This window comes from Scleropages formosus, chromosome 12, assembly GCF_900964775.1.
Source record: "Scleropages formosus chromosome 12, fSclFor1.1, whole genome shotgun sequence".
Classification (NCBI taxonomy): Eukaryota; Metazoa; Chordata; class Actinopteri; order Osteoglossiformes; family Osteoglossidae; genus Scleropages; species Scleropages formosus.
This window is the reverse complement of record NC_041817.1, coordinates 4,345,951-4,373,494: the sequence shown is the minus strand read 5'-3', so window position 1 is coordinate 4,373,494 and position 27,544 is coordinate 4,345,951. Positions and strand designations below refer to the sequence as shown.

Sequence of the window (27,544 nt, the reverse complement as noted above, 5' to 3'; positions counted from 1 at the left end):
ATAAAAGATTAAAAAGAAAAATATACAGAGTATAAAGCACACAATATACAAAATAGGCACTAGACATTATATTATATATTCACATCCCTGTAAATAATTACACCATTTATATTAGTACAGTTAGAGGAAATACTATTTGTAAGTATTTCAATGGTATTTATTCTATTTCCTTCCAACTGGTGGAAGAGAGGTGATTTTGTTATATTGCATACACTTTAAAATGTATTATGTTAGTTAAATGGATTTGCTGTAAAAATTAATTAATCCAGCCTCTTGCTTAAACTCATTTGTAAAGTTTAGTTCTATCAGTGAAAACTTTCTATATGCTTGTTTTCACTGCAGCTATTCTTCTTACTCAGCTAATGTAGTCAGTTAAAATCTAACAGTTAGTCAAAATCAGGGTGCCACCATGGTGCAGCAGGTAATGCCAATGCCTCGCAGCTCCTCAGCTGAATGTGTGAATCTGGGTCAGTCTGTGGAGGGTAGTAGGTACAGTAGTGTTTCGAGGTGCTGTCCCTGAACTAAAGAGGTCATGGGTTCAGATCCCACCTCCTACTGTAGTACTCTTCAGTGAGGTACTTAAACTGAACTGCTAAAAAAAAGGAAAGTGTCAGCCAAATGAATGAAATGCAAACGGGGTTTGCAGTGGGTAGTACTGGTGGAATACTGCTCTCTGCTTCAAGAATTGGCTTTGCACTACTACAGCCCTGAACTGGATAAATTTCTAAATCAAATAGAAAAAGTTAGATGATTTATGAAAGACATACATCAACAAATGACATGACAGTTGTGGACCAATCAGGTCAGAGAAATGCATTGTAATTAAAAGCATCAAACTGAGTGAACAGATGCTGCTCTGATACAAGGCAGGTGAGAGACTTTGGCTGAGGAGATGTTGCCCACTGGGCCAGATCTCATCATCTAAACTAACTTCAGCGGGGTGAAACTAACAGCCTGCAGATGCCGGAAGGCGTATCTTTCAATTACACTCCCCTACACCACAAAAAAACCAATGCTTTCGTTCCAGACGAGCATGTGCAGACAGAAACATGACAAAAAGCCAACATTGATGGAAAGCACTGATTTTTTTCCTCACAAGATTCCATGTGACCCTCATTAATCAAATTGCCTGAGGGAGGTGATAAGAATAGGGGAACTTATTAATTTTTTTAATTATAATGCAGATTTTATTTTCTTAGAATACAGGATGATTAATTGTTCGGCACTAGTAACGTTTCTTGCATGCCAACAGTTTACTCTGCCTAGAAGCAGGAGAATGTGATGAGTTTTCTCAGCTGGGATGGGTTTGCTGTCTTCAACTGCCCATCAGCAGACTCTCGGGAAGTTAGGCAGGGAAAGGCTGGCTTCTCAACACAAACCTATCTTTCTGATACAATACACAAAATAAAGGGGCTGAGCAAAAATTTTAATTTACGTGAATTCCAGGAAATTACATGATGTTTTCGGGAAGTTTTTCCAAAATACAAGACAAATCATTTTGTCCGTTTCTAAAAGAGCCATAGCACAAGCAAAACCCCTAAAACAGATATTAACAGTGAAATTTTAATCAGTTCTCAGAAATAAAACAGTTTATGGTATACTTTGTTAGTCAAGCACATATTTGTTACTTTTCATCCAGGATCCTTGCAACACATATTATGAGCAAAGTAGAGTGTCTGCTGAATTTAATTTACCACATGATCCTTGAATAAAGCATAAAGGAATTTAAAGTGTACAAATGTTTTATCATTACCTCATTGTTATCCATTTTAACTCTGGTTCTCATTTCTCTTTCATGCAAGTGAAAAACATCCTAAACCTCACAAACAATCCATTTTTTCCAAACCAGAAATTAGAGGATTACATGTTTTAGCAATGAACATGCTGATCTAGGGGCTTGTAGCTTACAAATAAAGCTTTTCAACACCATAACACCAATGTTAAACAGACAAAAATTCCAGATATTAAAATAAGACTGACTTAAGAAATATGTAATGAAACCTGAATACCTTTCAATTAACAAAAGAAAAACTAGAGTGTAAGCCAAAAAGCATGTGATGGCTACTTGGCTTACTTTTTCTACATACAAAAACATATTACATGGGGTACATACCATACATAAAAGGAAAGTCACATTTTGTGTATCTGAATACTCATACATGGGCAAACGCAGAGACTGTACCATTGTTACAGATAAATTAGTATAGAACAATGCCAAAGTGAGCATGTTGAGCTGTTAAATTTACCTCCCATTCCTTAAGTTGTTTGAGATATGGATAGGTAACTGGGACCTGAAAATCATCACTGATGAAGTAAAAAAGTGTTCAATGCACTTATGAAGTGTACATTAAAATGTTTTTCCAAACTGAGGTTCTTGTTGTTTTCCTTCATCATGCAATGCCTCATCCCAGTCCAGCCAGCGCAGAATGATGGGTATGGAGGAGGAAAGCAGTTCCATGCTCAACACCCACTGTTCTCCCATCTCTTTGTGCGTCCACTGTGATGGAGACCCACAGAGCTGCAGGATCAAACTGGCAGGAGGTCTGGAGGACTTTCGCCATAGCAGAATTTGGCTTGTGGGTTTCTGTAGGTGTTTTCGTGCTGAACACTCTGATGCAGGAAAACAGGACGCAATAAAAAGAGCTGCATTTTATTCTTATTATGGCTTCTGATTCACGGCTGACATATTGCGAAAACTTCAGGAGATATGAAATAAGCAGGTCGTGAATTCTTAAAAACTCTGTAACCTGTGCTCTGCTTTCAGTTTTGTTGACATCACTTTCAATACTTAACGCATTGGAATTTGCAGAAGAGAGCATGGCAGTCGGTGTAAGATCATCCCCTTTCGGTCTAATTACATTTACAGTACATTTATTTACTTAGGAGACGCTTTTCTCCAAAGCAGCTTCCAATGAACTCTGTGTAGTGTTATCAGCCCACACACCTTATTCACTAAGGTGACTTACACTGCTAGACACATTACTTATAATGTGTGACTCATTATACATCAGTGGAACACACTATGTCACTCACACTATGGCTGACAGAGAGGGTGTTCCACTGATTTATGAATGAGTGACATATTATAAGTAATGTGTATAGCAGTGTAAGTCACTTTAGTAAATAAGGTGTGTGGGCTGATAACACTACATAGAGTTCATTGAAAGCTGCTTTTGAGAAAAGCATCTGCTAAAAAATTAATGTAAATGTACAGTATATAGAGGATGTTGCATGTATGTAAATGTAACACCAATAAGTTGCTAAAAAAATTCTAAACAGTTTAATAAAACCAAACCAAATAAAGTTTGGTTATATTTACATAACTGCTACTTATTAACTTTACTGAAAATCTATTAAATTAATTGCATACACTTTATTTGATTGTCAAGCTAAGGTGTTCATTCAAAGAAGATATAATAAGAGGTAATTAATTTGGTGAAGGAGTTGGATGTGGTTTAATTAGTTTTATCTATTGCCACATTATTAGCAGTTAACATTTTTGTGAATTACATCATGCCTGCAATGAGTATATAAGAGTATATAGTGTTGAGTATATAGTGTATATGAGCGTGTCCCATAGTGTTGGGAACCACCAGTCTTTACTGCACGAAAAAGAAGTACACTAAAATGTAGTATTTACTCACTAGGGAGCTAAATATCTAGTGTTCAAATGTACTTTATTTTAATAATGTGAGAAAATTACGATACTAATTAAGAAGTTAACAGACCAGGCTCAAGCAAGGAAATCACTATAATGCTCTTCATCCTACAGTGGCTCTATCCACTATGTGTACCCTATGACTGGAGGTCTACCTGGGAGGAGGTGCGACACTTGGCCAGACAGAGCTCAAAATGGTCCTTCACAGCAGTGAAAAGGTTCCGAAAGCCTTCCGCTGCTCTGTTGAGGAAGTGCTCAAGCAGGGGTTGCTGGAAGGTCGAAGAAATTGGTTAACCACACATTTGGTTGCCCAGACAATAAATGGGGTCAATCACCACATAGCACTGACAACCGTATCAGATCGCATTTCTGTTTACTATAGAAAGTATGTATTTTTCTTTATTACAGTTGCTTTAGGAAATGTCTTTTATTCAACATGTTAAAGAAATGTAGCCTGAAAGTTGCCCACTCAAGTTCCAAGAGAAGCCTCACTTAGCACCCTTGACCTGCCGCCTCACATTTCTGAACTGCCAACTAGTTCAATGAACAGAACTATCCATATCTTAACGGCAATTACTCAAAGGAAACTGCTTTTGAAAAAGCATCAGAAGTGTGCACTGTGGAGCCAAAAAGTGGGATGTGTCTTGGTGTAAGACATAATGTGGCCTGCAAGAACATTTGTAAAATTATTAATTTTCCAACATTAAAAGCACAATGGTGGTAGTGGAATAAGCTCCCTCTTTCACTCAGAACTGCTGAATCTCTTTCAACATTCTAGAAGGGTCTCGAAACTTCTTTTTTGGACTCACTTCTCCCCTGATTTGTTATGTGCAAGACAAACATGTACAAGATTATATATATACACACACAGACACACACACACACACACACACACACACACACACACACACACACACACACACACACACACACACACACAGTATAATATATGCAGCCACTCATGTAATGAATACTGGTTCATACAGTGGTATGTGACATACTGACTGTACTAAAGAATCACATGGCTCCAAATCTCTGCGTGTTGGTGATGTCTATTTTTGGATTGTTCTCGGAGTTAATATATCACTTTGGAGAAAAATGTCTGCTAAATGTAAATAAATGTATAATTTAACATATACTATACCTACCACAAACACTATTAACTGCTGAATCACACAATAATACATTTACACTTACTCATTTAGCAGACGCTTTTCTCGGAAGCGACATACATCTCATAAAATACAATGTGTGCATTACATTAGGAGGAAGAGAGACATAGATACAGATGCGTGATTCTTAAGTAGTTTGTTTCTTTCCACCACATGAACCAATAGAAATCACATGAGTAGCTGCATAAATCTTTATCCAAATATAGACAATTCCTAATCAGACACACACACACTGCACCTATTATTGCTTTGTAGAAAACTAAATGAACAAATGTAAATAAAATAAAATCAGTAACTTCTCAGTTTAGTCATTGAAAATTCAGAGGAAGAAGGAGCATTCCGGTAAGAGGAGGTGGCTGAGGACGAGGGTGAAGGGAGTGTAAGGTAAAGAAAAGTGACACATGCAGGAACAGGAAGATGAGGTAGAATAAAAACACACTTTTGTCCATCTTTGTAATGACTTGTTTTGGTTCAGTGCCTCTACTTGTTATTTTTAATTTTGAAATCTTTTTTTCTTTTTACAGTAAATATTTATGGAGAAAGTGAGTTTCATATAAGAAAATAACGAATATATGATGAATGATGAAAATAATAATATAAAAATAATTTGAAGATTTCTTACTGCAGTGCTCCCTGTGCGCTTACAGTCTCTATAGAAATGCAAAATTTTTATACATGTTTATCTAAGGTTTTATGATTAGTAATTAATATCATAAACACCTTTCATAAGTGTTCTAAGTCCCTCCCTGTAGTGTGTAGTGAGTATTACGTAGGATCTATGAATTAGATTGGTTTTTATGTGAAGTCCAAGTTTTGTTTTGAGTAAAAGTAATACCCCCTTGAGTAAGTTGATTAGTTCTGACTGAGAAGTCTGTGGTTTGATGAGAAAAGTGTAAGTTTCAGATGTTTTTTTTTTTAACCACTGAGAAAATAGAGCATACTTTCAGGAAATGTGTTTAAGCAGTTATAAAAAAGGTGACTGGAAACTGCTCCAGTTAATTATAACGCAGAAAAAATTCAAGTTGCTCTGGACAAAAGATTTAAGCTGCAAAATGTATAATAAATAAAAACAATATCGTCAGTACCTGTAAGAATTTACAGTTTTACATACTAGGTTAAGCACTGTCCTCGATGGTTTGACAGCAAGGGCCCTCCTTGGAACTAGAGCTGATGTCCTAAATCATGTTTCTAACTGCATGTATAAATGGTTAGCTGTGAGGTCACTTGTGCGATATAAAGCCATACCTTGTCAGGCTGAAGGCAGCAGGAGATGCAGTACTCATAGATGCTGCAGCATCCATTGCTCAAACAGCTTTTGCAGAGGTACTGCGTGGTGCTGGGGGTATTGATGTTGCAGCAGCCATTCACCAGGAGATGCCTTCTTTCACAGACATAACCTGGGAGCCCCATTCACAAAAATCAATAGGTGGAGAAATGTAATGTAATCAAAAACAACACAACAGAATTTGTTATTAGTTGAAAATGTAATTGAATCAAGATAGCAATAATGCATTCTGCAGTATTTCCAGACTTTATATTGAAGAGTAGATTGTTAGATCTAATTAATCACAAAAGCAGTCTCTCCACATTAAAGCTGAGGGGAAGCACAGACAAGCACCATGCCTCACAGACGGACTTACCCAGCTCGTCGGTGAGAAGCGTTTTGCCTTGAACAGAATTCCGGCACTGTGTGATCTGTCTACTGCTGTTGCCAAGATTGAAGTGAACTTTCCAGGCAATACGATGCTCAGAGTCTCTGGCCTGCAGGAGAGTCCGGTCTCGTATAGTTCTCTCCTCCTGCAAATAGGATAACAATTGCACATTACAAAGGGGACAACATCGGTACATTACAATTGTTCAGAAGAAAATTCCCACCATATGATGCCAATATACACAAAGAAATGCTACACCATAACAGAACTTTAAGAAAGGAATAAAAGAAATAACATAACACATCATCTATAGGCAACGGCAAGACGATTAAACAACTGAAAAGCATGCAGACATATCCAGCCTTTACAATTCTGCTGGGTACGCCTTAAATTATGCTTGGTCAAAAACTATGTGTGGACACTATGGTTGGAATATATAAACAGGAAAACATACAAAGTTGCAGTGCAGTGTATTAAACCACACTTTGTGCAAAAAAAAAAAAACAACAAAAAAAACACACAAAACAAGACAGCAGCCGCACAGAAAGAACTGATGTGCCAAGGAGGTGGACAACATGGGATTCACAAAGAGCAAGGAATGTATACATTTCATCTGAATCTTTACCTTTTTATGTAATCATTTGTGTACTTAATTTCCCATCATTATTCCTAGATATTTTACTGATGTTATAAGGACCAGTTACTGTTTTTGGGTACATGATTCATAAATATATTTTAGAATTCTGTACGTGTCGTGTGTATGGTATGGTAGCATAGGGAACTGGTAGCAGGAGGCAACACATACATACCGTATATTCTGTAAAACATATGTAGCTGTCATCACCCACAACACTTGTGGAAACTGAGTGGTGTATATTTCGAGATGTTTGTGTTTTTTGTAATATTTAATATTACCATGCAGTGTTTGTTAGAGAGAGAACGGAAACTACACAGTGTCAGTGAATATCAATCTCTGTGTGTAGACCAGTACAGTAACAGAATTGATTCAATCAATGTTCTCGAAAAAACATTATTTTATAATCATAAAAGAACATGATTATTAAAACCAAAACCAAATTTTTAAATACATTTAAATCATTTTAAACTAAGCACGCTTATCAGACTTTGTGGCGAGGTAATGATCTGCGGAGTCGGTCGGTGTCTGTCTCGCAGCAGCAGACAGACAGGAGCGAGCGACGTCGTAGTCGTGTTCACCAGAGCAGCATGACAATGCTACGCAAAATTCGGGAGGGTAATGCTTGTATACCTGCTTCAAGGTGCTGCTGAGGAAGTAGACGAGGGAGAGTCCGAATACAACAGCCAGGACCCAGCGTTTTCTGAGCAGTCTGCGCAGCACCATTGGTGTACTGTCTGTCGCGTCGGGGAGCCAAGAACGTACCGCTGCGCTGGGGATTGCAGGAGCTTTCACAAATATGTACGAGTGAGAGAGCTCACCACTTCATCTCCTAACCCATCTCTCGGGGCGTGAGAGATCGGAGTCCACAGTGAACAACCAGCAGCGCGTCTGCCCCCCACTTCCAGTTTCCACGCACTGAGCCGCGGGAACACACAGCTACGGCTCTTCTGGCAATACGCAGCAACCCCCCCGTGCTTCCTACTAACGGACCCGTCACGTACTGAAATGAAGGCAAGCTTCGTTTGGTGCACCTAAATGATAACCGTGATTCGTGTGAATTTAAACTTTAAAGCTTGTCCTCAGTATCCCCCAAAGCCAGAACACTGTGTTGCCTTAAACCAAAACAAACACCAGTAATGGACCCGGAAGTAGTTCTCTTGTGTAGTACTCGAATGATTGGCTCAACCTTGTAGCAATCGTTGTGTACAGGAAAAGTAATAATAAACATTTCCATGTTTAGCAATTTTACCGGATGCAATAAAAGCAGCTTTTCTTAAACCGGAATTAGTGTTATCGGATGGTCAGGCTCCAATTGGCTTAACTGTGCAGCAACATCTGTGAAAGGGAATTTAAATAACAGCAATTACCATACGAGATAAAGGCAAAACACAGTACAACCAAAAAGGTTACAATAACCCGGAAGTAGTCCACTCAGAGCAGCGGGCTCTGATTGGCTGAGCCTTGCAGCAATATTGTATTGTGTGCAAAGGGAAAGGAATAACAGGTTTTTAATGGAAAAAGCACAACGTATGTACGGTACTGGTTACCAGATAAAACTGGTAAGATGAGCGTCGAATGTCGTAATAAACATTTTCTGTGCGGTAGTCATGTTATCATCACTGCACATGTGACATGTCAATTGAATTTAAAACATCGACATGCAGTGCACGATGCGCATATCATTCATTCATTCAGTCATGATCACTCACTGTATTAACTGTGTGTGATGAGTTGTGTGACATGATAATAGTTATGATAATTGTAAAGGTGGTCGGAGGCTGAATTATTAGTATTTGTCCAAATAAGCACCGTCGGTTGTGCGATATCATAATCAGGAAAAAAAAAAAAAACAAGTTTCACAATCTGGGCTACAGTAACAGTAGTGACATTAGATTCTTGCTTCTGGCTTTTCTTTTGTCTCCATAAATATCGAGTGTAAAGAAAGAGCAGGCGAATGTGAAACCATGTAGAGTTTTTTTTTTTATTTCTTTTTTATTTTTGTTCTTACCCCAGAAAGGATGAGTATCATGTCTTTAGGTTGAGTTGCTGGCACATTTTGGGTGGTGCTGCAGCCTGTCCCCTCTGTGCCCCCAGGCCTGAAGCAGGGACATGAGGTGGAGGTGAAGGCCATGCAGAGGAGACACAGCAGTAACACGGATGGCATGCCTCCTGAAAGGTATTTCGCGGTATGGGAAACTGCACCATACCCCACAGCATTCGTCATCATCATGATCACCATCATTTTTACATTCATTATTATTATTAGGCAGCAGGTGATGTGCTGGTTAAGGTAATGTATCTGCAAGTGAAAAGTTGCTGCTTTGAGCTCCATTTGCCGCTTTTAGTTTAGTACACTAATTAAGGTACTTACCTTGAATTACACACACACACACACACACACACACACACACACATTGTCTGAACCACTTGTCCCATACGGGGTCGTGGGGAGCCGGAGCCTCACCCAGCAACACAGGGCGTAAGGCTGGATGGGGAGGGGACACACCCAGGATGGGACACCAGTCCGTCGCAAGGCACCCCAAGCAGGACTCAAACCCCAGACCAACCGGAGAGCAGGACCCAGTCCAACCCACTGCGCCCCAGTGCACCACCCCTACCTTGAATTATTCCACTAAAAAAATGTAACTGTGAGGCAAAGTCACTCTGACTTAAAGGTGCTGTCCAGGGTGTGTCCCCTCCTCCCTCGGCCCTGCTGCACCCTGTGTTGCCGAGTTAGGCTCTGGTTTGCCACGACCCTGCTTGGGACAAGCAGTTGTAGACATTGCATTGCATTGCAATTCTATATAAAAGAATCCACTAGGCATTTATTCATTTCGCAGACATTCTTCTCCAAGGGGACATAAAATGATTATTAACAAGTAATTGTTAGGGCAGCTGGTAGTGTAGTGGTTACAGCTGCTGCCTTTGGTCCTAAAGGTTGTAGGTTCTGTTCCCACCTTTGACTGTAGTACCCTGGAGCAAGGTAATTATCGTAAGTTGTTCCAGTAAAATGACCCAGCTGTATAAATTGGTAAATAGTTGTAAGTATCTTAACATTGTAATTTGCTTGTATAAAATTGTCTGCTAAATGAGTAAATGTAAAAACAACTTAGGTGACACTGTTATCTGAGGTGGGGGGGTGAGTTTGACTGGGTCCTGTTCTCCAGTGGGTTGGGGGTTCAAGTCCCACTTGTGGTGTCTTGTGATGGACTGGCATCCTGTCCTGGGTGTGTCCCCTACTGCTCTAGCCTTATGCCCTGTGTTGCCAAGTTAGGCTCTGGCTCCCTGTGACCCTGTAAGTTAGGCTCTGGCTCCCCTGGAGAAGTGGTTTCAGACAGTGTGTGTGTGTGTGTGTGTGTGTTATCTAAGGTGACTTACAATGCTAGATGCACTATATTAAATTCACCTGCCTGCAGAGCAATGTAACACATAGATACACACGATGGGTAATTTAGAGTCACTAAACCACCTGAAATGCATGTCTTTGGACTGTGGGAGGAAATGGAGGAAACCCATGCACACATGCTGTGAGGCACTAGAGCCACCCGCTGAGCGACTGTGCCACCCACATTAATAATAGCAACAGCCTTCAGGGCTTTTCTTAAGTTACAAATGTTGTGATACAATGATGAGTGGTGAGTTAGCCTGCTGATTTTATCCTTCCAGGAGTCGGAGCCAGACCCTGGGGTCAGAGAGCAGTCTAGATGAGGGCGGAGTCTTCGACTGCCTGAAACCTGATGCCCCCTCGCCTCAGCAGCTTTTCTCCGGCCTCGTAGGAGTCCCCTCTGGAAACGTGACCTCCGTCCCTTTCCAGGCAGCCGGGCTGGTGCTGGGGTCTCCACCGGAAGTGTTCATCCAGATGGCCACATCTTCCCATGAGGAGGGCCCCCACAGGCCAGAGAGCACCCCTTTCCTTCCAAGGCTTCCCCAGCATCACCACCACCACCATCACCACCATCACCACCACCACCAGCCCTCTCAGCACCGCTCCTCCCTGCTGCATGCAGCCACTGGTGAGCGCCACGGCAGCGGGGACGATGGGGCAGAGGACTCCTCAACGCCAGCGCCTGCTCTTTCTGAGCTCCGGGCCATCATATCTTGGTTGCAGAAAGGTTTCCCGTTCATTCTCATCCTCCTCTCCAAGGTCTGCTTTCAGCATAAGCTTGGTAAGAGTCTGGATGGTTGCTTTGCAGTGAAGAGGAATTTCTGACTTTGAAGGTCTTGCTTGACTTTGCTTCTTGTGCTTACCAGGGATTGCCGTGTGCATTGGGATGGCCAGCACATTTGCATTTGCCAATTCGACAGTAAAGCATCAGGTTTCATTACGGGTAAGGCTAACTGTGTGTCCCTTTGTCCCTCAGCGAGGATAGAGTGAGTACTGGCATGTAATGAGGGATCAGTGACAACATTTCTGTACTTTGTGAAACATAATAGTGAGTGTAATGTTGGAACTGATCTTTTTCCGGCAATTTCAGATTCTTTGGAGCCTTGGTAATAAGGCACAAATAAGCTTAAAATGGTTTATAATAGTTCTGCCTGATCTTGCCAGATGATGGCCACTACCTGCACATCTCTGCCCGGTTTTTTATACTTTCTGCATCTGTTTGTGCCCATAAATCAGACCACCTAAGGTTTCCAAACAAAGGTGCTTTGCATACCAGAAATTCCAGCTGTGAAATGAAAAGAATGGCATGCATGTAATGGAGTAAAAGAGTAGAAGTCATGAAAGAATACCCTATGTTGAATAATATAATAAAGAGTACAAGGTATAATAGAGTAAATTGTAAAAACGTAAGTACACCCCAAGAGTATTAAGGTTATTTTTTCCAAAACGGATAACTATAATTTGCAAAACAAATAATGAAATGGGGTATAGTGCAGTCCACTGTAACAAAGGGCCAGCAGGGGGTGCATTGGTTAGAGTTGCCACCTTGCACTCCACGGACCCGGGTCTGAATCCCAACCTCTGCTATAGTGCCCATGAATAAGGCAGTTACCCTAAATTGGCACAGTAAAATTACCCAGCAATATAAGTGGGTAAATAACTGTAAGTAGCTTAACACTAAAAATCGCTTTGGAGAAAAGTGTCAGCTTATTTAATAAATGTAAATCATAATTAGTAGAGAACTTGAATGTGTGGTTGTACTTCACATTTGCAAATGTAGTCACCATCTGGCTTTAAGTTTTAATGCAGTTTTGAGGAAATTCAAAGTGAGAAATAGAGAAATGAAAATGCATCAATTTAATTACACATTCAAGGAAGTTTATGCCTTCCTTTTACAAATGTGTTCTCCCCGTCGTTTTGTTATGCAGGTCATGCATGTGGTGACTTGTGGATGTGAACATCATTTTGCGTGTACAATTGCCATCGCTACATTCACTCTCTGAACTGCCACAGGTCTCACATGTACATAATGTGATGCCACGCTGTAACACACTGAAATTCTAAGTCCATGTTTTTAATTATATAAAGTCACAAGGATATGTGACAAGTTTGTTATGGAATTATTATAATATGAATATGAAGATGTTTACAATGCAGCCTAATGGATTAGGCATCTAATTCTGGATCACATTAAAGGTTTGAGTCCATTCGTAATCATTAGAATTCACATAGCATATAATTGCACTTTTGGACCAGCAGGTGGCAAAGTAGTTAGATGTGCTGCTTTCCACTTCAAGGACCCAGATTAAAATCCCGCTTTCTTCTGTAGTGCCCTCGAGAGCAGTAGAATCAGTAACATAAATGGACGAGTAACTTAACAGCTGTCTTAACACTGCAAGTCGATTTGTGAAAAACCATAAGCATGATAAATGAAAACAAGTGATACAGTCCAATTTGTGTTTGCTACTGTTGAGTGAAATATATTTGAAGCATGTGAGAATTGTGTGTGACTGGGATTGATTGAAATGAATGACACAGCGGTCCTGTTTCTGCCCACTAGGAAAAGAGGTCAGTTTTTGTCACACTCTGGATTCTGGTCTTCCTGATGGGAAACACGGTGTACCTTTACTACACGTTCAGCACGCAGGAGCTGCACAACAGGTATAGTAAAAGGAAACAATGGAGCAATTCAGGATACACTGAAGAACCTCACAGTCTGGATTGGCATTCATGTTGGGAATTCAGGCATTCTTGGATTTACAAAATTTTTAGACCCAAAGGTCGCAAGTTCAAATCTCACCTCCATCTGTAGTACCCTTGAGAAAGGTACTTACCCAAAATTGCTCCAGTAAAATTTTCCAGCTGTATAAATGGGTAAATAGGTGTAAGTATCTTAACATTGTACATCGTTTTGGAGAAGAGCATCAGCTAAACAAATAACTGTAAATCTAAATGGTGAAATTTCGGATACCAACGAAAGCTTATTGTTTATTCAATTATTTAACATTTTAAAAGAGGAAGAATAATACTGCATTCCTAGTCCACCAAAAACCTCATACCAATTTTCCCAACTATCACTTGAACCCTATAAAACACCTGTATAGCTATCAACGTCTGATTTTAGCACAATATAATACACCTACGTTTACAAACTTAATGCTCTAGGGTAATTCCCACTTTTCTTTTTAGTTCATTAGTTCACCACAGGATGAACAACAAATTAAGAAGGTCTCCGCTGATCATGTCACGTTTATTGTGAACAACTTTGTAAAACTGCACTGTTGGCAAAATGTGTATACATACCCGAAAGTCAATCACCTAAACTTTTCCTATTAATTGTTCCTCTTGTCTCCACAATTGTTCAACTAAATAACATACCTTATATGGCCGAAATTCACGCCTGTGGAATTTCATACACTTCCCATAATGCCTAACTCTCTTAAAGTAACAATCTCCACTGTCCTAAAGAACCAACAGACGGAGCGATCTAGATGCAGACTCGCCTATTACAGTACATCATTGCATTTTTGCTTCACTTGCACGATTTGCAATTTTCATGTTTTTTTGAGCATGCTTCGTGAAAATTTAGTTGAAATTTCTTTGCTGATTTTGATACGCAAACAGTAAATTTCACATAAAGAGAGTTTGTAAATTGAGGCTTGCCTATATATTCTTTTGCAATACATTTAGATTTATTTTAAACATACAAAATTTAAACAGTTGTTTCAAACACTTCATCTTTTATTTTAGTCACTTCTTTGTCTACAACATGCACACATTTATTTTTATACTTTATTTTAGTCGTATGTACTTGTTTCCTGTAGGTGTCTTTTGCATCATTCTGTCTGCTTGTTCTGTGAGTATTTATTTATTTATTTATCTCTCGGTAGTTTTGCTGTGTTTTTTTTTTTGTCCACCTTTTTGGTTTCAAATCATTTCAGTGCTATGAGGTTATTGCTTTCTGTTGGGTTTGAATACATTCTCCAAATTACTCTAACTAATAATTACTGTAATGACCAAATTCTCAGAAACATGCAGAACAATTTCATATGATGATAGTTTTTGAGCATTGTTTCACATTTAAGGAGATTTTTTTGCTTTTGTTGCATACAGATGTTACACATTCAGGTAACATCAGTCATCTTGGATAAAAGTGTCACTTGGAAACTTACAATATGTAATACGGTAATATAAGCCATCGTTTTCTCCCTACAGCCTGTTCTTTGCAAAGCCCAACATCGAGAGCTTTGATTTCTTCGACTTGATCTGGGTGGTGGGGATCACCGACTTTGTTCTGAAGTACCTCACCATTGGGCTCAAGTGCTTTGTCCTGTTCCTGCCAAAGATACTCCTCGCTTTCAAGTCCAGGGTAAGAAACAGAATCCAGTGCAGGTGTGCCACTCAAGGAACACATGCTTGCTCCTCCTTGATGTACTTTTTTCTGTTATTTGACATATACTGTATTTTTTAAATTTTTCTGTACGGTATTGCTTTAATGCCCAACAGACACCATTGCAATACACTGATGAAACTTCTCACCTAAAGAATCTAAAAATAACTGCATTGATTACTAAGTTTCCAGAAAGACTGGAGTCAAAACATTGAATCTGTTGCAGTAAGTGAGTTTTACACTATTAATGGAGTTTTGCTCACAGTCTGTTTTTCAAGTGTTTGGGAGGCAGGCATAGATATAAGCAGTATAAGCAGTCTTTCCCCAGCAGCCTGTGCGCTGCCTCACCTTGGCGGGTTGAGCTCCAGTCTCTGGTGCAGGGAGAAAGTGGCCGGCTAACAAGGGCCTGATGCTGAGCTCATTTCCCCTGAGAGAATGTGGTGAAGTCACCTTTCCCTGGAAGATCCCATTACGGCAGCATCCGTCGACTGGGAAAAGTGTTGCAACCACAGACTAAACCAAGCCCTAGTGGCCCAACCATGAAGGCAAAGAGTGAGAGACCACAGTTGTCCTTCCTTACTGAAAAAAATGTTTGCATTACCTATTACTTCTTTACTTTTAAAGTTGAAAATGTAATTTAAAAAAATTAAGAAATAATTTAGTATTACCTATAATTTTCTTATAAATATACAGTATATTAGAAACTTCAAATATTATTTAAATATTAAAATTTGAACATAAAATAAAAATATGTGTTTATAAGTATTAAATGTATCAATATTATATAAAGTAGAATAGATACTGATTTAAAATATTTGGTAACTGATAGCGTAGTGGTTAGAATTGCTGCCTTTGGAACTTGAGTCTCACCTCCAGCTGTAGTATGCTTGAGCCAGATACCTGCCCTTAATTGCTCCAGTAAAAAAAAAAAAAAAAACAATCCCAGCTGTATAAATGGGTAAATAACTGTAAGTAGCTTTACACTGTTAAGTTGCTGGAGAAAAGTGTCAGCTCAGTGAAGTAATGTATTACATATTTTAACAAAAAAAATTTAGTTCAGGAAGTATATTTTATATTAGAAATACCAATATGTAAAAAAACCATAACTGGCTGAGAATGACATTTTTAAGAGTAGCGCTGCTTTGAACTTGAGTTCTCAGATGACATTTCTACAGGCCTTTTAGTAATTACACATTGAAAAGTGACGACTTACTTTTCTCATTAATGGCAGTGCAAACGTGTTCCCCCTCCTGGGAAGTCGGCAGACGTTTGGACTTAATGAAAACATGCTTTGGGTATGCAGTGATAACCACTTTGTCCCCAGCTGCCGGGCGCCTCAGAAATGGGGTTAGGAGGGTCAGGTGTGTTAATGAAGGAGAGGTGGGATGGCAAACTTCCCGTCAGCTTCTCCTTTGGCTTGAATCCAGTTACGTTTGTAGAATTGAGGGTGCATTTGCGAGCTATGCCGGCGGGACAAAAGCAAAGATAAATTGCCCGTTTCCTGAGGTCTGCTCCCGCAGGGGGGCTCACGAAGGGCCATTAATCCCTGTCAGGAAATAAAAAAACAAATTTGTTTCACAAGCCAGGGAGCTGGGGTGGTTTTACCCACGATTCATGTGGGTGAACGCTCCTTCGCAGCGTCTTATGTGTTTTAGTGGTCTTTTGGTGTAAGATGGTACAACTGCGGGACATCGCCCCCTACTGGCAGGCCACGGGGGCCTCTCTAACAGTTGAACCCTGTTGCTCAGTTGCACTGATGGCAACTGGAAGAGGGATTCTGGGAGCTTCCTGCCACAGTTGCTTGGTTGCTTCTGTCTCCTTGAAGTGCACAGTGCTGGATGTTGATTTTACATATTAAAAATGAAGAATCCTAGAACAGAACACCAAATGCAGTATTATGTGTTGTTTATTATTGACAGATAAGCTCTTTTAGGAAGGTGACATTAGAGCTGACACATAGCACGTTTGCTTATGTGAATGATTTTCCAGTTTCATATCTCCAAACCTGCACAAATAACTGAACTTAGAATAGCACCAGATAATGTATAAGGAAACAAAACTGCAGTTTGCAGTTTGGAAAAATAATTTGTTCCTGAACAGACGGAGTATGGAAGAAATGGGTAATGATGTTGTTTATTGTCTTATTATTTAATGGGAAAAAATCCAATTTGTCCCAAGCCCATCCCAAGATCACCTGAAAGTCACCGTAAATGGTCCCTAAAATGATGAGGAGAAAGTTGTCACGCCCACAAGCCAAGCAGCTGCACCTGATGGTAATCAAGGCCAGGGATAAAGGCAGCTCTGTCCCGGCACAAGGTTGTGGAATCTTGCAATGCCCTGGCTTGTGATTTCAGTGGTTCATCCCTTGCACCCTGGTCCTCGTTCCAGTGTTTACCTGGCCTTCGACCTCTGCACACTTTCCCTTGTTCTGAGTACTGTCTTGCCCTCGCAACGACGTTTGCACCTCGATCAACTGACACCTGTCCCTGACCACCGATTTCATCTGCCTCTGTGTGTTTGATTGGATCCAGGATGACCTCACCTGTGCTTGGGTCTGAACCACCTACCTCCTGTCTCCCGTCCCTGAATGTGACAAAAGTACTGTAACACAATGAAATGTTATGTTTTTTTTTTTTTTTTTACTTTAATGTACTTTTTACATTTAGTTCTTTTTATTCCAGTTTTTTTAGTTTGCATTTCATATAGAGGTGATAACAGTTTCTTTTCTCTTTTCTTCTACTCTGATAGTAAATAACTGCAGAAAACAGTTCAAGATCTGTGTTTTATAGCGGCTGTTTTTCATATTGCCCTCCTCTTCCATTCATGAAGGGTCTAGCATATATCTTCTTTAAAAGTAATTATTTCATTTCATAAACTTGTATGGAATGGACAGGTTTGAAGAATGTGAAGGCTGAGAGTGTGGGTACGCAGTTCCCACCATGCAGTGCATTTGTCAGTCTCTCACACAGCCAATTGGCACAATTTTTTAAATGTGACTTCAGATTATTGTACTGGACCAAATGTTGTGGCCCAGACCAGAGATGGCAGACCATTTAAATGAGAATCTGTACTGATTAACTAGAAGTGGAACTAGTGATCTTAGACTTGATTTGTTAAATACTTAATAAGGGAGACCAAATAACATTGGACAAGTATACTGCAAAATACCATTAAAGGTGGTGCACTATTTGATAACCCATGTGTTACCTGTACAGATTCTTCAGCATACATTAAAACAAAAGTCTTTGTTAAAAACACCTTTACTGTGGTGCTTGTTGGAACCTTGTTAAGTGTGATATATATATAACAATCCATACACATAACACATGATACACATAACACTCCAAGGACATGCTGTTCAGGTTCACCCATAGTGTGTGAGTGACAGAGAGAGTGTGTGTGTGTTCCACTGATGTATGGATGAGTGATCCATTATAAGTAGTGTATCTAGCAGTGTAAGTCACCTTGGTGAATAAAGTGTGTGGGCTGGTAACACTACGTAGTATCCATTTGTAAGAGACGAGGCAGGAGACAGGAGATGCAGTCGCCCGTTGCTGTGGGCTTTTATTTGCCCTTAGACGGGGAGAAGGAAGGAGACGGGAAAGGGGGACCAGGGAACAGGTAGGGAGAGGTTTCGTGCTGGTCAGGGGGGCTGGGAGAGTCGGGTTGGTCGGGACGCAGGCATCGTCTCAGGGATAGGGGTTCGGGTTCGCCTCGTTCTCCTCCTCAGTCTCTTCCCCCTGCTGCTGGGCACCGGGAAAGAAATAGGGAGTGAAATCAGCCCCAGCTGTTGCTGCTTTGCCCCCGTCTCCACCCCCTTCCCGAGCGGCCTCGGCGTGTTACACCATTGTAAGTCGCTTTGGAGAAAAGCGTCTGCTAAATAAATAACTGTAAATGTAACAGATAATGTATACTGTAATTTTCAAAGGTACAAACATTTTACTTTTATTGATTTATGATTAGTAGTGTTTAATTTACTTCTTTCTGAAACATTTGTGTGTTACAATGCGATCGTCACCTGCGTGTGTGTGTCCAGATGTTAGTTGTCAGTAAACAACACCAAAACATCTTTGTCAGCTTTATCTGAGGCTTTTACAGAAATTACCCCACAAATACATTGAGGGGCAGCTTGAATCATTTACTGATTGTGGCACAGTGGTTGGATTTATGAGCAGATCGATATACATATTTCCCACATGTATTCATCAGTTGACAACCCACACACACACACACACACACGTTTCCAGAACCGCTTGTCCCACACGGGGTCACGGAGCCTACCCGGTAACATAGGGCGTAAGGCCGGAGGGGGAGGGGACACACCCAGGACGGGACGCCAGTCCATCACAAGGCACCCCAAGCGGGACTCAAACCCCAGACCCACCGGAGAGCAGGACTGTGGTCCAACCCACTGCGCCACCGCACCCCTGTTGACAACCCATTTTAAATCTATGTTTTTACTCCAAATGCTGTTCATGTCACTTCATATTCATTAGGGTGGGATCATGGGGTGAATACATTGTCCATTTTTTTCACACCTAGCCATTGATCTACCTATAATTCTGTGGTCTTAATGTCTGGTTTATGCACAAATGACTGTTGAGCGTTGCGCACACAAACAGATCGAGATTGAGTTATGAATAGCCTCCTCATCCTAATTGTGTACGTTTGAGCACCCAGGGTATATGGGCTAATAACAAGGGCGTTTTTGTTTGGATGAATATCAGTCTGGATTCAGAGTTGGTCACGCCATGGAGATGCCGTGCTTGGCAATGTCTGATGCTCTCCAGTTGGCTACAGCCGCCTCCCTCTCCTTGGTCCTCATCCTCCTTGACCTGTCTGCAGCATTCGATGCTGTCAACCACCAGATTCTGCTCTCCTCTCTTAGTCTGCTTGGGATCAAAGGAATCCGATCCTATCAAATGGTCTGACGGGGCTCCTGTTCTTGTCTTCTGTCTCTCTCAACTGGTGCCCCGCAGGGCTTGGTATTGGGCCCTCTGCTCTTTTTAGTCTACACCTCCTCCCTCGGCCCTGTCATCACCTTCCATGGATTCAAGTACCACTGCTATGCCGATGATTCCCAGCTCTTCCTCTCCTTTCCACCTGTACCATCAGACATTTCCTCGAGTATCGCTGCCTGTCTGTCAGACATCTCTGCATGGATGTCTGATCACCTCCAACTCAACCTCTCCAAATCAGAGATCCTACACTTCCCAGCTGGCTTGTCTTCCTGTCATTATCTCTCGATCAAACTGAACAACTCACTCATTTTGCCTACCTCCTCAGCTAAGAGTCTGGGAGTGATGATTAACTCAAGTCTATCTTTCTCTCAGCACATTGAGGCCACAACCCGGACCTGCAGATACATCCTGCATAACATCTGCAGGATTTGTCCTTAACCTCACAACTGACTCTGCCCAACTACTTGTCCAGGCAATGGTGACATTCCTTTCGGACTACTGCAACTCCCTCCTGTCTGGCCTTTCTGCTACTGTCATCAAACCTCTACAGCTGATACAGAATGCTGCTGCCTTAGTTGTGTTTGACTTGCTGAAGCGTTTCCATGTATCTCCTCTATTCGTTTCTCTGCAATGGCTTCCTATAGCTGCCCAGCTCAAATTTAAGATCCTGGTTATTGCCTACAAATGCATTAATAAAACTGTTCCCAGCTATTTACAAGGCTTGATCAACCACTACACCCCATGCAGACTGCTTCGCTCTTATACTTTTGCCCACTAGATGGTCCCGCGCACGAAAGGTAAAGTATGATGGTTCTCGGTTCTGGCTCCGTTGTGGTGGAATGATTCCCCCCCCCCCTCACTCAGAACTGCTGAAACTCTTTCCACATTTAAAAAGGGTCTGAAAACTCACCTCTTTCAGACTCATTTCGCCCATGATCTAATAAGCTCATGTAAGGTGTAAATGTTCATGCACCATAACTTTATGATCATGTCTGGATAAGCCTTTACACAGCTAGTCCTGTAATGTTATGTAAATGTTTATGTATCTCAAAAAAAAAATTATAGGAAGGTGATCAGGAATCGTCGATATTCTGAGTTTTATGCAGTTACTCGTGTGATGAACATTAGTGCATGTGATGGAAAGAAACTCCTTAAGAATCATACGTCTGCAACTATGTGTCTCTTTCTCCTAATGTAGTGCACAAATTGTATTCTCTGAGGTGTATGTCGCTTTGGAGAAAAGCATCTGCTAAAAGAATAAATGTAAATGTTTGATTTCACTGTGTTAAGTGTTCATACATCTATTTTGTATGTTTTCATAAGCGTTTTGTGTAATTGCTGTAGGCTGTCTACCGAGCTGAAATGTACCTATCCGTGTTCCTATCTGTTCCTTACTCCAGGGGAAGTTATACCTGGTCATTGAGGAGCTGAGCCAGCTGTTTCGAGCCCTGGTACCCATACAGTTGTGGTATAAATATATTATGGGGGAGGACCCTTCAAGCAGCTACTTCCTGGGAGCCACACTAATTGTGATCTACAGCCTCTGCAAGGTGGTGTGCTCTTTTAATAACAGCAGCTACAATAATAATCATAATAATAATAATACAATAGTAATGAATGTGAATTTAATGTTCATTGCTTATATAACTTGGATGCCTTCTTGCAGTCTTTTGACATCTGCGGACGAATTGCAGCAATACGAAAAGCGGTGGTAATACTGTGCAGCTCCCAGGTAAGAGGGACTGTTTTTATTTTTAATCAGTGTTCCTAAAATATTTTTTCTCATTTCTGAGTTTTACAGTAAACACTGTAGTCACTTTCCCACAAACGAAGAAGCTTGGGAGAATTGTATACCACAATTTCATTAGATTTAGCAAATTCTCTCATCAGTCTACGCTGAATACTCCATAATGACAAAGAAAAAACTGGATTTTAGAATTTTTTACACATTTGGTAAAAAAACTGAAATATCACATTAACGTAAGTATTCAGGCCCCATGCTCTGACACTTGAAATTTAGCTCAGGGGCATCCCATTTCTATTAATCATCTTTGAGATGTATCTACACCTGGTTTGGAGACCACCTGTGATAAATTCAATAGATTGGACATGATTTGGTATGGCACACACCTGTCTATAAAGGTCCCACAGTTGACAATGTGTATCAGACCGAAAGTCAAGCCATGAGGTCAAAGGAATTGCCTGTAGAGTTTAAAGACAGAACTGTGTTGAAACAGAGATCTGGGGAAGACTACGAAAAAATTTTCTGCAGCATTGAGGGTTTCCAAGAGCACAGTGGCCTCCATAGTTCTTAAATGGAAGACGTTTTGAACAACCACGACTCTTCCTACAGTTGGCCACCCAGCCAAATTCTTGTGAGGGAATCGTGTAAGGAGATAAAAGACACTAACAGAAGGACAACCATCACTAAAACACTCCACAAATTTAGGCTTTATTGCAGAGTGGCCAGATGGAAGCCTTTCTTTAGCATGAAACACAGAAAAGGGCATAAAGGACTCTGTCAGAAACAAGATTCTCTGGTTTAATGAAACTAAGATTAAACAGTTTGGCCTCAATTCAAAAGTGTCATGTCTGGAGAAAACCAGGTACTGCTTATTACTGCAGAATATCATCCCAACGGTCAAGCATGGTGGTGACAGCATCATGCTGTGGGGTTCTTTTTCAGCACCATGGGCTGGCAGACTTCACAGGATTGAGGGAAAGCTGAATGGAGCAAAGTGGGGGGCAATGGTCGCACAGCAGGTTTGGCCAGGTCCTGCTCTCCAGTGGGTCTGGGGTTTAAGTCCTGCTTGGGGTGCCTTGTGATGGGCTGGCATCCTGTCCTGGGTGTGTCCTCTCCCCCTCTAGCCTTGTGCCCTGTGTCACCAGGTTAGGCTCCGGCTCGCTGCGACTCCGCTCGGGCCAAGCAGTTTCAGACTTTGTGTGTGTGTGTGTGTGTGTGTGTGTGTGTGTGTGTGTGTGTGTGTGTGTGTGTGAATGGAGCAAAGTAGAGATATCCTTATTGAAAAGCTGTTCAAGAGTGCTGTGGACCTGAGACTGAGCCGAAGGTTCACCTTCCAACAGGGCAATGACTCTAAGCACAAAGCAAAGACAACACAGGAGTGTCTTAGGGACAACTCTGTGAATGTCCTTCAGTGGCTAGCCAGAGCCCAGACTTGAACACATTCAACACAGTTGAACATCTCTGGAGAAACCTGAAAATACCTGTCCTGATGGTCCCCAACCAAGATGGCAGAGCTTAAGAAGAATGGCAGAAAGTCCCCAAATCCAGGTGTGCAAAGCTTGTCACATCATACCCAAGAAGACCTGTGGCTGTAATCGCTACCAAAGGTGCTTCAACTATGTACTAAGTCAAGGGTCTGAATACTTATGTCAATGTGATATTTAAGCTTGTTATTTTTAATAAATTTGCAAAAATTTCTAAAATCCTGTTTTCACTTTGTCATTATAGGTATTAAGTGTAGATTCAGGTAAATGTAAGTGACATATTCATGAGGAAATGAACTCTTTTAGCATAAGGCTGCACCATTAAAAAGTAAAGAGGTCTGAATACTTTCTGAATGTTTTGTATCTGATGTTATGTGAGCCCGTGTTACCCACTGTATGTTAATACTGCAGTGGGTTGGTGTGTGCGAATCAGTGAACAACCGCAGTTACTGACTCCCTCCTGTCCTCCAGAGCTACGGGGTGAGAGCCAATACTCAACAGTGCAGCGAAGCAGGAGACATCTGCACCATTTGCCAGGCCGAGTTCCGTGATCCGGTAGCTCTCCTCTGCCAGGTAAGGATTGTCCCTCACCTACACTGAATCTTCCACTTGTGAGTTAAGGTCGTGGACCTGTAACCTGGCGGTCGACAGTTCAAGCCCCACTTCCTGCTAGTGCTGCAGGACATAGAACATGCTACTTACCTTGAATTACTTTCGGTAAAAATACCCAGCTGTATAAATTAGTCAAATACTCTAAATTGCTTTGGATAAAAGCATAGGCTTTGCACCAAATTAATAATAATAAGCAATAATAACACAGTGATTGCAATGGTAATTCCTCACCATTCTTGGAATGCAGTGCAGATTAAATTGAAACTGGAGTTGACGCTTCTTTCATCTTCTGTAGCCAAAGAGCACTGTGCAGTACAGATAAAATCACCTTAACAATTGTCACTGAAATGAACATAATTATTCATTGTTAATTTTTTTTTTTTTTTTTAAAAAAAGACCCTAGTCTGTATTCATTAGCCTGGCTTTGTGTATGTTAATAAGGGCTTTGTAAAAGCCTCATTGTTCACTTCTCCATGTGCCGCCATGGTGAAAATGAGGTAAGGTAGTAGTGAGAGATCTCTGTGCAGCAGTCAAAGAAGTAGTGAACCGCCATGTATCACTCTGTTCGTCCACTAGCATGTCTTCTGCGAAGACTGTCTGTGCCTGTGGTTTGAGCGTGAGCGCACGTGTCCCCTGTGTCGCTCCACGGCCGTCGAGAGCCTACGTTCCTGGAAGGATGGAACCACTTCCGCTCACTTCCAGATCTACTAGCATGTGAGGTGGAAGAGTCAAACCCGAGACCTTGAGAGGACCCTGGGACAGGAGTGGTGAACATTCATCTCCTGGATTCATTAACTATTTAATATTATTTCATATTACTGTATAGGCTTTATAATGTGTGAAAACTAAACCTGGAAGTCACGTTTTTTATATACAGTATGCAGTATATAAAACTCTTGTGCTTTTTGCCATGTCATAAAAGGCTGCCCTCTTGTATTTCTGAAGTTATAGGACATTTCTTCTTCTAATATCACTGGCATGGTGGCACAGCGGATAGCACTTGTGCTTCACAGCTCCTAAGCAGTGACATGGAATATGGGTTTGAATTCAGCTCAATCTGCGTGGAGTTTGCATGTTCTGCCTGTGTTGAGTTGGGTTCCTGCCACAGTCCAAAGATGTCTGTTCAGGTGAACTGATGACTCTAAGTTACCCTGAGTAAGTTAATGAGTGAACGCAATTGTAATGGACTGGTGTCCCGTCCAGGGTGTAGCCTGCTGTATGCCTTGTGCTTCAGGGATAGGCTCCAGATGACTATGACCAGCACTGGAGAAATGGTTAGTGATACTACTGTATATGAATTAATGTACTGTAACTGGAATTCAAATTAACTTATATTAAAATACAGGTGGTTCTGTAACACTGTCGTTATTTAATCATGCCAATTTACCATTTATCAGGATGTCTGTCACCATACATGCTGTGCTACATTTTATTTGCTTTTATGCTGCAGTTTTACAAGCAGGAAACTGTGATTAAACCTCACATTTGCCCATTATGATATTGGTTTTTGCTTCAGAATTTGTATTTGTTGCTTAGTAAGATACTAAAAATATTTTATTTGGATTTTTTTTTATTTTATTTAACAGTTCACAGAAATCACAAGATTTTTTTTCAGAACAGCTCAAAGAGAGTAAAATCTCAAAATCACAATGTCATACTTCAAACGGTATCACATTTCTGCAAGGGTACAAAAACATCATAGCTTATATAAATTGACATGCTCTTTACAGCTCTATCAGTATTCAAGGTAAACTATCTTAACACTGCTACAAAATTTGAGCTCAAAAGCTCAGTTTTTAAAAAACCCTATAAAATAGAACTGTATGTTTAAACCTCAGTTTCCAGAATAACAAGTGACTGACACACCTCTTTCTGCTTTTCATCTATTTATCTTTTTTTTTAAAAAAATCTTTTTTTCCTTTTTAAATTAAGGTAAAATGTGTCTGTTTTTGTCACTTGCTGTTCTGTTCAAAAAGAGATTTGTTGGATGTGGTGTTTAATATTAGCTTATTTCACAGGCTGAAAGTACAGTGCAATATCAAGAGGAAAGCTTTTGGTCGGAGTAACAAATGTGGTCACACCTAGGACCAGACTGCATTATTCAAACAGTGAATCAAATTGATTTTTATTCCTTTATTTTTGTTGTATACCCAAAAGGGTCATTTATATTCAGCAGTAACCGTGGCTCTGAGCTCAGTTATGAAAACCTTAATCCTAAAGCAATATTAAGTAAGTTTTTCCCTTCTCCAGCTACCAAGGGACAATGACATCAACTTGCTATTCTTAGTCTTGCAGGTGTTTTACAGGTGGCGTCGGGTGACCTGTGTGTGACGTTAACAGCGGTCTTACATGATAAAGCACAAGCAACTTGAAACACATGGAAGTTGTTGTACAAGAACAGATGCCAAGCAGTGGCTATCTCACGGTAAGGGAAAAAAAGATCATGGTTAATGGTCACACTGTTCCACGATGGTGTCTCCAATGCACACCAACATAACCATGGGTGCTATCGAGGGCTTTAGATTCAGCTTTAAATTAAATACTTGTCCAAAAACGGTTGTCCTGTACAAATGTGTAGGAACGGTACAAGTAGGCGCAGAGCCACGGCTTCCAACGGCACAATATTGAGGCACAAGAAACATGTTGTACGGCGTGTACAAAGGCATGGGCTCCCCAAGTGTGTCTCGTAAATGTCATTCTTGCTGGCGTCAAGTTTCCTCAGTGCAAATGTTCGGACCACTGTTCGGTTCCCTCCGTGTCCTCGACTGGGATCCTGAAGGCACCATCTGCAGTGACACACATTTGGTGATTGGTGGTCATTCACAAGGATCCAAATGTGACCATACACTTTTAACAGTGGTAAACTATGCTACTGATAACAGCAGTATCAATGATAAACCATGACATTAATGATATTGCTATCAACCATAAACCAGGGCACCACATGGCTAACAATGATATCAGTGATAAACCATGTTTATCATTTTAACTGCAACGGCTAGTGCGATGTTTACAGACCTGGTGTTACTATCTGAAGGATCCCAGTTGGAACCTCTTTACCCTAACATCATCCCAGAGCAAGGTATTTACCCTGAACTGGCACAATAACAATACATTGCTGAATAACTGAGTAATGACAATAACAATAATAGTAATAAGTGCCTGGGTGAATTTTTTTGATCTCTTGTTGAATTCTGAAATATTTGACTGAGATGGATGATTAAATAATAGCAATAAACCTATTATTACTATCAATAATAATAATAATAGTTGTAGCATTATAACAAAGTCGAAAGTGCAAAATTTATCATTCTAAAACTCCTTGGAATAAGGTGCCAGATACATGGTCCTTTTAAAAGCAGCTTCTTTCAACACTTTGCATTAAATGAATGTAAGTTTATTTATATAAGAGTGTAGGTCGTCCGGGAGAGGATTAATGAATGAATGAAGTCAGCGGCGGGTCCCGTGTTTTCCACGAGCGCCGCTCGACTCGAGCCTCACTCACCTGTTGCGGGTCCCGCGCTGGGAGCGAAGCGGAGCGGAGCTGTAACGGCACCTACAGGTGGCGCTTTCCCACGAGCAGCACGAAGGCGCTCATTTGCGCGACGGCGCACACGACGAACAGCCCCCGCAAGAGCGTTTCTCCTCCCGCTCCTTTCGCCGCTTCTCTCGGCAGCTCCTTGCTGCTCCCGCGGCCACCCGCCCTCCTGCTCTTTTCCAGCTGGTCCCCGATCCAGCGCAGGCGGGAAGCGAGCGCCGGGGCCTCGGAGCAGGAGTTCGGGGCGCCCATTGATTGCGCGGCCGGGGGAAGAGCGCGCTCCGCTGGCAGACAGCACATCTCTGCGCGCT

General features: G+C 41.1%; 2 protein-coding genes across 3 annotated transcripts; one reads left to right on the top strand and one right to left on the bottom strand.

Annotated features, from left to right (window-relative positions):
* Window positions 1–1,211: 1,211 nt before the first annotated feature.
* Window positions 1,212–8,262, bottom strand: spring1 (SREBF pathway regulator in golgi 1). The gene is made up of 5 exons (XM_018740495.2): window positions 7,750–8,262; window positions 6,471–6,627; window positions 6,076–6,227; window positions 3,814–3,927; window positions 1,212–2,610 (listed from the first exon to the last, which is right to left on the bottom strand). Exons 1-5 carry the CDS (start codon window positions 7,840–7,842, stop codon window positions 2,527–2,529), a joined length of 600 nt encoding a protein of 199 aa, XP_018596011.1. The 5' UTR covers window positions 7,843–8,262; the 3' UTR covers window positions 1,212–2,526.
* A 295-nt stretch (window positions 8,263–8,557) lies between these two features.
* Window positions 8,558–24,712, top strand: rnft2 (ring finger protein, transmembrane 2). Of its 2 annotated transcripts, none has more exons than XM_018740494.1 (10): window positions 8,558–8,678; window positions 9,214–9,295; window positions 10,896–11,285; window positions 11,371–11,447; window positions 13,065–13,165; window positions 14,720–14,873; window positions 21,256–21,405; window positions 21,522–21,587; window positions 23,555–23,656; window positions 24,272–24,712. In XM_018740494.1, the coding sequence occupies exons 2-10, from the start codon at window positions 9,277–9,279 to the stop codon at window positions 24,404–24,406; spliced, it is 1,194 nt and encodes a 397-aa protein (XP_018596010.1). In that variant the 5' UTR covers window positions 8,558–8,678; window positions 9,214–9,276; the 3' UTR covers window positions 24,407–24,712. The 2 variants fall into 2 exon arrangements, with proteins under 2 accessions (XP_018596010.1, XP_018596009.1); XM_018740493.1 differs by having other exon boundaries at window positions 10,786–11,285.
* Window positions 24,713–27,544: the final 2,832 nt, after the last annotated feature.

Coding starts and splice junctions, on each gene's coding strand:
- spring1 (XM_018740495.2), bottom strand. CDS start 7,842: ATGGTGCTGCGCAGACTGCTCAGAAAACGCTGGGTCCTGGCTGTTGTA. Junction 6,628..7,749: donor TCAGCAGCACCTTGAAGCAG/GTATACAAGCAT, acceptor TCCTATTTGCAG/GAGGAGAGAACTATACGAGA. Junction 2,611..3,813: donor AGTGTCGCACCTCCTCCCAG/GTAGACCTCCAG, acceptor TTCCTGCATCAG/AGTGTTCAGCACGAAAACAC.
- rnft2 (XM_018740493.1), top strand. CDS start 9,249: ATGCAGAGGAGACACAGCAGTAACACGGATGGCATGCCTCCTGAAAG. Junction 14,874..21,255: donor TCCTCGCTTTCAAGTCCAGG/GTAAGAAACAGA, acceptor TCCTTACTCCAG/GGGAAGTTATACCTGGTCAT. Junction 21,406..21,521: donor TGATCTACAGCCTCTGCAAG/GTGGTGTGCTCT, acceptor GCCTTCTTGCAG/TCTTTTGACATCTGCGGACG.